Source organism: Rhynchophorus ferrugineus, unplaced genomic scaffold (genome assembly GCF_030347505.1).
Source record: "Rhynchophorus ferrugineus isolate W39M unplaced genomic scaffold, kcgeb_rfMv2 rfM3, whole genome shotgun sequence".
Taxonomy (NCBI): domain Eukaryota; kingdom Metazoa; phylum Arthropoda; class Insecta; order Coleoptera; family Curculionidae; genus Rhynchophorus; species Rhynchophorus ferrugineus.
The window spans coordinates 53,593,505-53,603,582 of record NW_027472582.1 but is presented as its reverse complement, the minus strand read 5'-3'; the positions used below and the strand labels follow the sequence as shown (position 1 = coordinate 53,603,582).

The 10,078-nt window shown below is 29.2% G+C and overlaps 3 protein-coding genes across 3 annotated transcripts; 1 reads left to right on the top strand and 2 right to left on the bottom strand.

Moving 5' to 3' along the window:
• Positions 1–439: 439 nt before the first annotated feature.
• Positions 440–3,533, bottom strand: LOC143193459 (CUE domain-containing protein 2). Its single transcript, XM_076399676.1, has 6 exons — positions 3,331–3,533; positions 2,995–3,173; positions 2,746–2,923; positions 2,536–2,689; positions 2,280–2,480; positions 440–2,108 (listed from the first exon to the last, which is right to left on the bottom strand). The coding sequence occupies exons 2-6, from the start codon at positions 3,161–3,163 to the stop codon at positions 1,941–1,943; spliced, it is 870 nt and encodes a 289-aa protein (XP_076255791.1). The 5' UTR covers positions 3,164–3,173; positions 3,331–3,533; the 3' UTR covers positions 440–1,940.
• Positions 3,534–3,676: 143 nt separating this feature from the next.
• LOC143193457 (mucolipin-3) lies at positions 3,677–7,050 on the bottom strand. The gene is made up of 9 exons (XM_076399674.1): positions 6,871–7,050; positions 6,426–6,605; positions 6,174–6,370; positions 5,846–6,122; positions 5,679–5,794; positions 5,180–5,434; positions 4,950–5,125; positions 4,537–4,841; positions 3,677–4,478 (listed from the first exon to the last, which is right to left on the bottom strand). The coding sequence occupies exons 1-9, from the start codon at positions 6,954–6,956 to the stop codon at positions 4,262–4,264; spliced, it is 1,809 nt and encodes a 602-aa protein (XP_076255789.1). The 5' UTR covers positions 6,957–7,050; the 3' UTR covers positions 3,677–4,261.
• A 23-nt stretch (positions 7,051–7,073) lies between these two features.
• ND-49 (NADH dehydrogenase (ubiquinone) 49 kDa subunit) lies at positions 7,074–9,434 on the top strand. The gene is made up of 8 exons (XM_076399675.1): positions 7,074–7,371; positions 7,568–7,793; positions 7,855–8,056; positions 8,114–8,301; positions 8,386–8,549; positions 8,604–8,853; positions 8,913–9,058; positions 9,112–9,434. The coding sequence occupies exons 1-8, from the start codon at positions 7,172–7,174 to the stop codon at positions 9,239–9,241; spliced, it is 1,506 nt and encodes a 501-aa protein (XP_076255790.1). The 5' UTR covers positions 7,074–7,171; the 3' UTR covers positions 9,242–9,434.
• Positions 9,435–10,078: the final 644 nt, after the last annotated feature.

Below are 10,078 nucleotides of genomic sequence, written 5' to 3'. Positions count from 1 at the left end.
TTACCTTCAACCAAACTTCATTTGTTGGGAATATAACTGCGTCTGTTCTAACAAATATAAACTTGAGTTTCTGGGAAGAATTTATAATATTAGGTTGCAGTACTTTCTCCATGGTCAACAGCATTTTTCATAAATGTACATATTTAATTGTAATATACTGTTGCAATTGACACTTTGAACGCCAATCAGAGTATGGGTGCCAATTGCCTTTTATAATTATACACAGGGTAATAGTACAAAATACAAAGGTACAACCATCTCAGTTACGCCAATAACAAGGTTGGGTAATACTTATGTGCCTTTTGGGGCTGGATGAGCTTAAGTCCGTAATCATGGTTCAGAGACAACGTTAAACAAACCTTTTGCAGATAACTCTAATGGTAAAAAGCAGGGCCAAACATATAATAAATGAATACTTAACAGTAGGAATTAACACAACCTATCTGCTCATATATTTATATATTTCAAATAAATACAATATAATACAAGAAAAAATGTTACATAGCAACGAAACAATTATCTTTACCTTTCAATTTAAAAAAGCAATAGCAAGTGCCCAGAGATCTAATCCTGGAAAGAAAAATTAAACTGTTTTCTTTTGCGTTGGTCCCAAAACATCTATTGAATAATTTTGTTATTATAAATTGTTTTTAGGCACTTGCACATAAATTATGAAATATAAAATTAAAGGTTAAAAAATCTAGCAATGTACAAAAAAATTAAATGAACAAATTAAGTAACAACCTTAAAGTTATAAAAGAAAGCGTCAGAAAAACAGGAAACATACATTGAATTAATCTGGAATCACAGGTATTTAAAAGTAATATATTAATAAAAGGGTCAGGGTACCTACTATAACACTTGACCTGATATTCTTTTGCTATCTTGTTAATAACTTTTAATTAATAGGTATATTAATTTTTTATGACTTTTTTGAATTTTTATTGGGACCAAAAGTAAAATTTGGTAAAGTATTACCTCGTTATTTAACAAGACAAGAAAAGAAAAATTCAGACTTCTCATAACCCTGTAAATTGATAAATGGCACCTGTGCCATTTCCAACAAGAGAGCCATAATAATACATATTGAGTATGACTAGTATCAGATTCTTAAAACTATAAGTAATACTAATGGTTTAAATATTAAGTTGGAGCAAGTGGTCAGACATAGGCTGAGGTATAGTGGGGGCGTTTTTATCACATTTTATATGAAAAGGGCATAAAATATCACATTTAAGGAGTAACAATATAATTCACAATAAAACTCAATGGCAACATTCCCGGTATTGCTTTCAATGTTTGTCGTAAATTTTCAGTCTACTAAAAAACATTCATCAATTTGGCATCTCAGTAATATTAGTTAGGAAATAATTCTGTTATTTCTTTAGATATGAAAGCACTGGTAAATCAATTTAAATTTTACCATAAAAATAAAGAGATCTTTATTACACATAAATACTCGTATTACTAATGTCGCTCCCACCCTGGAGCCATCTTACAATAAAGATGAATGGAATATATTTTTATGAACCCTTTCTACCTTTCCTAGCACTAACCCTTGCTCCTTATAGCTAGTTAAATACTTCATGCTTTTTAATTAACTTTAATATAAGTCTAGGGAAAAGCATTACATTTATGCCACTATTTAAAATTATACTTAAAACGAACATCAATATAGAAAAACGTAAACAGAATTTCGCACCGATTGCAAGATAAATTATCGTGCGAAATCGAAATGAGTATTGTGTAAAATTTAATATATTAACACGCCTTAATATACTAATTTCAACAGACATAGTTAATAGGTAGGAAATGGCTATACTAAATTTGGGAATATGGTTAAACCACAAGTCTAACAAACGAAATTGAAAAAATAAATTAAAACAAAAATGGTTAAAGTACAAATCCGAGGATGGGCTTATGCCTTTGTAACCATTTGGTTACGGAGAATGGGCTTGGCCCTTCTTATTTTTCTTAAGCGAAATGTCTTCAACATCATCGCCTTTCTTAACCTCGGTATAACGTTCGCCCTTCAAGCTAACAATTTTGTTGTCACGATAACGTACTAATTTTTTAGGCTCTACTTTTGGGGCTACTGGTCGATACTCCTACAATATTTTGTTTGAAAATTAACAAAACCCTAAATCATAATTTAAATTACACCAATTTTTACTATGGTTTATATTTGAGATGCATACAAAAGAAAATTGTCACAGCAGTTTAACAAAAAATGATTTCCTTCATTTCCAGAACATGATAAAAATGATTTTTATACAAACCTTATTTAAAGTGTCCTTGTCAATATAAGAATACCGTTCAATAATTCGACTTTTTAATTCAGCATCATCAATAGTTTGTTTGGCAACTTGAATTGTCAAGGTGCTATTTTGGCTTAGGCATTGGCCATTTTCTTGGCGATCAATTAAAATTTGAGTAGCTCGTTCAATGTCACCAGCAGCAATAGCAAGGCAGTGTTTCACCTTAAAAATAATTTGAGCTGTTCAATGAATCAAATGATTATAAATGATGACTAACTTCAATGGTGCATACTGATGGAAACATTTCTTGTAAAATATCCATTTCATCTGGAAAATCACAACATGAACTATCTGTAGATCCCCCATCACTCATTTCAGAAAGCTTATGAACTCTTTTTGGGGGTTCTACATTTTCTGAGTTACTGTGTGACCTATGTTTTATAAATATAAGTTATAAATCATAATAGGATTATAGAAAATAATAAACCTCAGCTTAGTCCTCGCAGGAACCACCTCTGGTAAATTTATCTCCAAATTCGGCGTTTTTTCTTCAATTTCGCCCATCTTCCTTAATTTCTCTTCCAAGTCAAACATCCATTCACACACTATACTATGATTAATACTACGAAATTCTGGGAAATATGCCTCCATCATTTCACAAAAACCTAAACATCATATATTGGAAAATAAAATATCAATATAAATCAAATAATATTGAGTAGAGACTTCAACATACCCTCTACATCAAATTGAGAATCAGATCCAACATCCTCCAAAAAGGCAATCACATAAGATAAAACAATCTCATCTATCAAATTTAAGTCAGCCTCAGGAATATGTTTTTTGACAAATTCAAACAAGGAATCCTTTATTGTTGTTTCCTGATCGGCAATTGTTTTTGACATATTTGTTAGTCTGAAATTTTATAATTTATATATTTTACAAAAAAAATTGCGATCCTATTAATTAAAATAAAAAATTTACTATAAATACATTTATTCTGTAACATATAAACCTAATATTATAACACTAGACGGACATTAAGTATAATATAAATTTAGCACTATATTACCCAATAACAAATAAGTATAGAGAAGAATATAAATCACTTGTGACTCTATGATAAAATAAGGTTGCTAAATTATTTGAAATTAAACACTTTTAAATAAGGCCGATTTTCTTTCAGTATCTCTATTAAATTTTAACGCTAAATTTTACAAACAAAATCAATACTGAATGCCAAACTTGATCCACCAAAACAACAAATGTTAAAGTATTTATAGATGGCGCTGTGGTAACATGATCTTCTTTTATGTCTTTACGGCACTGATACTCTGTGAATTTAAATTAAACAGTTGAGTCGATTAGTTTTTGCATAAATATTCCTCATTTGGTATAAAAAAACAAATGGCTAACAATAGGGTACACAAATATTTTATTTTTTACATTTAACATTTATTGGCTCTAATTACAGATAAATACAAGCTACATGTACAAATTCAGAGCCAACATAAATAACACATTAGCAAATTATTTGCTGTACATATTTTACATAATATACAATAATTAATATAAGAATATCCAACGTACAGATGCTGTTAGAGGTTGCTTCGTCAATGATAAAATTTAATCTATAAATATTGCAGTTAATCTCAAATGATCAGACTAGAATTGAACACAAGTTCAAATTTCAAAGCATTACTTGAGTATTACAATATAGAGCAAGGCTATTTGCTTATCTTCCAAATCCATCACATTAAAGGTACATTAAACTGGAATAAATTATAAATTCCATATAGTCCACTTTTTATGTTAATTAAATATATTTTAAAGGTCCTAAGTTTATAAATATTCTTTCTAATATGTTGGATTTCTTGATAAATGGGCTGCTTCACTATAAATCTATTCTAATTTAAATTGTGCTTTAATAATGATATTGTTATTTAACTAAAATCTTGGTAATATCACCGTTATTTTAACTGAGTTTAAAATACTTATCTATATTATATAGATGATCGTAAAGGATCTACATTACTTGTACTTGTATTGCGCTGCGTTAAAGTTTTATAGCTTTTGTGTATTCGAGGACAGCAACAGCACAAATCTTTTATTAAACCTCCAAGGCTTTCGCAAGAACTGCTTCGAAATATACCACTGGACACCTCCTCACCATTTGTTTCTCCTATAAAGACCTCCAAATCACTTTTAGGGAATCCTTCCCTATAACAAAAAAAAATGTTTTTGGAATGTAAGTTCAAATTCATCCTAGATGCCTTACTTATAATATAGTTTAATGGTTTCATATGCATCCATTATAACAGCAATAAATAAGCTGAGAATCACATAGATGTATAAGCTGATAAAAGAATATAGATATATTCGGGAAAACCACCATAGCAGCTTTGATTTCGTCGACATAATAGAAAACGTCGCAAACATATCATCTCCGTTGATTAAGGAAAATAGGCATTCCGAGGTGGTTGAGATTGACCGGAATTTAAGATGGTAGGGACCCAGAATAAGCCAGCCACAAAACGTAAATCCAGCATAAATTAAAAGCGTACAGAACAAAAATCTGACAACCTAAAAATATTAGTAAAAGCCCATAATTTGAAAATTGTGTGTCAAATATTGGTTTAATTCTGATGAAGGTAAATAGAATCCTTGATGTTAAATATCTATATTTTTTACCTGTGGAGCAGCTTTCTGCAATGTTAGAATAACTACATTATATGTTTTGAAGAATCCAACATATCGAAGCACACCAAACCAAACTAGCATGTTACCCACGCCCAAGAACAAACTACATATATTCCACTCATCATTTGTGAATTCTTCTCTTTCAATTTGTTCTTTAATAGATGATCCTAATAACAAAACGTGTTACTTATTGCTTATCTATATAATTAATAATTACGCACCCATAATAATTAATAAATCATTAACAATAATCATGATATACCATAGATTCAAAAATTTGCTTCTATCATTAGCATTTAACGTTTTCTCAAAATGTTGTTCAAAAAATATGATTGTTATCCGTTTCAGTTGTTGCGCACGCCAAACTGCACGTGTACACAGAATCAACGAAATTATACAAGTTATAATAACTGTGTAATTTAGTAGACTCCTCAGAATTAGGGAAATGTCATCATGTTTAATATATGTTGTATCTCCTAAAAATATTTTATAGAGTATAATATAGCGATTTAATTTAACAGTTGAAAATAATTATGAGCCGTTCAAACCTGAGCAAAATCAAATATTTTAAAATCTACAAAAATATCAAATTTATTATTATTTGCTTTGTTCTAATATATTAAGTTATCTGGTTTACAAAACGGTATGTAAATATGTGATATCATGAAACCTAATACACATACACACAATGATATACATTTTATCAACCACATTACTAACCTTTGCATGTTAATCGTACTGGTTCAGCATCTAGACCAACAAGAATTTGTCCATCCTGGTCTTCATTATCAAAATATATAGTTATGTCAAATTTATAACAATTCGGAGCACTAATTCTACAAAGTAAAAAATGTAAAATCACACCTATTGTTTCAATCAAAACATACCTGCTGGCAGCTTTAAAATTCACAGTTTTTAAAGAAAATGTCAATTCAGCTCTTACAAAAGCTGAAAAATTTACTGTTAAATTATTATTAAAAAGAAACTGTTTAGAATCTAGTAGAGGACCAATATGAATTTGAGGTATGTTGGTACAATTTTCAATGATTTCACTGTTAAAAACATAAGATTCATTATATCCATATATTATACCTTCTTTGTATTGATACAAACATAATATCATATCTCTGGGAGAATCATCTTCATTTGCATATGAATATGACCCTAAAAAAATAATTTTGAAACATGGAAAATTAATTTTCAAAAAAAAATTACCAACAGCTTGTTCAACCTTAGTGTAGCCCTCATAAGCATAATTTATTGTATCATAAAAGTCGCCTTCTTTATATACTGCCAATGGTCCGATACTAGGAGGATATGAATTGGCTTCCCTTGTCGCATCCCAATCTTTTAAAAATAAATGTGAAAAGGCAATTTTATTGTCCCAAGTATAATTAATATGATTATATCGACTAAAATATAATATATAAAATATATTTTCAAATATGTATAAATATGTCAAATTACCTATATGCAAATAAACAAAGTTGCATTGTTACTAATATTATTTTAATAACTTGTACAACAAATTTATAAGGGAATCTACTCTTGGCCTGCCATTTTTCTATTGGGTTCATGAAAAAAAATTGCAGTTTTCTTCGCATCCTCTCTTCTGTTAATAAAGGTGTTACAGTATTATGGTAACATCTAACAAAATTAAAATATGCCTATCAATATAAAAAAAATTAAAAAAAAAAATTTTTTATCAGAAATTATTTCAATTTAATATATGGCTTGATAATAATATCAAACAACTTATTGATATTATATAGAACATATTTCTCTTAAAATATCAACAAGGGTCAATAAGAATTTAAATCATTTTGGACATGTTATATCATATGATATGTTGTTGTTTACCAAAACTTTTTTTTTTAATTATTAAATATCGTTATGCTTAAAAAACAATAACCTGGGATGTTGTATACCACATTGTTCATCATCACTATCGCCCATCGTTTCTACACCTTTATCAACTTGAGGTAATGCTTCATCCATATTTCAACACCACGATACTAGAAACAATTCTGATTGTCAGTTTTTCCCTTTATTGTTAGGACGAACTGATTGACGTTCATTATAAATATAAATGAAGTTAGTTATACAATTTATATTTACAATGTCTATTAAAAAATAAATACAATGTTTTATGTAATTGTACCTAATTTTTTTAATTTTTATACTTTAAATGTTTGAACTTAGTGATTTGTATTATGGAAGTTTACTCCGAGTTAAAGACCTATAAAAAAATATTGGCAACCATGAATAGAATAAAATGTCATATTTTATTGTCATTTTTCAACTTAGGCCCTGGTTTTGACACTTACAAAATGCATTCAATTTTTCGAAGAAATGTTACTGCTTTAACACCTCGTATTTATTTAAAAAATGTAACGGCATTGCTTCATACAAGGTATTTTTGATTTATATTAATACATTCATAAGCTGATTGTAACTTATCTATGTTATGTAATTATTTAGGTTAGATAGTTCAAAATCTGTAACCATAATTTGTCAGAAACAGATATAAATATATATTAATCTAATATATATTGATATAATAATATAATATAATAATCTATCTCCTAATACTTAATGTTACATTTTAGTAATATTAATAATGCTGGTAAATGGTATCCTGACGCAGAGTATTTTGAACAGTTTAAAGGGCCTGTAATGTACCCTGATGAAGAAACTAAAAACTGGGCGATGCAACCATGGAATGCTAAGAAACTTCCAATTGAGAAAGCTGTTAAAAATGTCACTATTAATTTTGGTCCTCAACATCCAGCTGCTCATGGTGTTTTACGTCTTGTATTAGAATTGGAGGGTGAAGTTAGTAAATTGTTCTTTTGCTTTACAATCAATTGTACCTTTTGAAAAATTAAAATTTTAGATTGTGAAGAGATCAGACCCTCATATTGGTTTATTGCATCGTGGCACTGAGAAACTTATTGAATACAAAACTTATACACAAGCTCTCCCTTATTTTGATCGTTTAGATTATGTATCTATGATGTGTAATGAACAATGTTACAGTTTAGCTATTGAAAAACTTCTAAATATTGATGTACCACTTAGGGCAAAATATATTAGGGGTAATTCTTTAGATTAAAGATGGGATATTTAATTCTTAAAATATAATTTTTTATTAGTTCTGTTTGCTGAGATTACTAGAATTTTAAATCATATCATGGGTGTCTGTACTCATGCCCTAGATGTTGGCGCACTTACTCCATTTTTCTGGTTATTTGAAGAAAGAGAAAAGCTTATGGAATTTTATGAAAGGGTATCTGGAGCTCGTATGCATGCTGCTTATGTTAGACCAGGTGGAGTTTCACTTGTAAGTAGTTGTAAGTAAATAAGTGCTGATAATCAAACGAGGTTAATTTTAATGAGGTGATTAAAACAAAGTTGTAAATTTTAGGACCTACCTTTGGGATTATTAGATGACATTTATGAATTTGCAAGTAAATTTAATGAAAGATTAGATGAACTAGAAGATGTGCTAACACATAATAGATTATGGATTCAAAGAACAGAAAATATTGGTGTTGTATCAGCTGAAGATGCTTTAAATTATGGATTCAGGTATATTTAATTATTTTTTTTTTATAATTATGTCATTAATCAATGAATTTATAGTGGAGTTATGCTTCGTGGTTCTGGTATTAAATGGGATTTAAGAAAAGTTCAACCATATGATGCCTATGATCAAGTTGAGTTTGATATTCCTATTGGAACTAAAGGTGATTGTTATGATCGTTATCTTTGCCGTGTAGAGGAAATGCGTCAGTCTTTAAAAATTATTGATCAGTGTCTCAACAAGATGCCACCAGGTGAAATAAAAACTGATGATGCTAAATTGACCCCTCCAAGCAGATCAGAAATGAAGGTGAACCTAGAAAAATATGTTTTTGTTAGGACAATGTTGAAATGAAAACTTTATTTCAGACATCTATGGAAGCCCTTATCCACCATTTCAAGTTATTTACTCAGGGATATCAAGTACCACCTGGTTCAACTTATACTGCTATTGAGGCTCCCAAGGGTGAATTTGGTGTCTACCTTGTGTCAGATGGAAGTTCAAAACCTTATAGGTATATTTCATGTATTTTGATGTTCCTTTTTAACTTACATCTGTTTATTACAGGTGCAAGATTAAGGCTCCCGGTTTTGCTCATTTAGCTGCCTTAGATAAAGTAGGCAAAAATCATATGCTGGCTGATATTGTAGCTATCATCGGTACACTCGATATCGTATTTGGAGAAGTCGATCGATAATTTTTTAACATTCAACTAATAAGATAAGCAATGGTATTAATTGTTAAATATTGAGAGTAATTTTGTTTTAATCTCACAGTATAACTGTCATTTGATTAGCTGCTATAGTGTGCAGATATTTTTGGAACTTGTTACAAAATATCTTTCAATTTCATTTGTAAATAAAATCTAAAAAATAAATTATTAAAAAAAATTAGTCTCTTTAATGATTGGAAAACATCCTCTGAAAGTAATCACTTTTACATTTTTTGAAGCTTTTTTGAATACTACTGTTTTTTTAATTCCCCCTTATTCCTTGCCTTTTCTCTTTTTTTCATTATCTTCCATTTATATTTCCAGTAATTCATGTTTAGCTTATCTAACCCTCTAATTATATTCGTAACTTATTTTCAGATTTAGTCTACTGTTTTTTTTTAATTAATTAACCACCAAGTTTTGTAGTATTTTCGATTCTTATAAAAAATATATCTATCATAACTAATTAATTACACTAGTATTTTGTTTCGTTGAATCATTAAGTAGTGTTAATAAACTAGACGTTATTAAAAACTTTCACTAATTAAGAAGTCTAATAACCCGGATTGAATATTCCTTTTGATATTTTCTTAGTATAAAAGTTGCTTGGTGCCTAATTATGGTTAATTGCTTCAAAATGTCGTTGATGGAAAGACATTCATCTATGTGGATATCAGACACCAATTCTATTCTATATCAACCTTTTCGAATGATGCTTAGACCGATGCAAGCATACGGAATGTATCCTGTTAATTATTTACCTAAATGGGTCTATTATCTTTACGCTGGATTTCTTCACGCCACTTTGACGCTGCCTGTGCC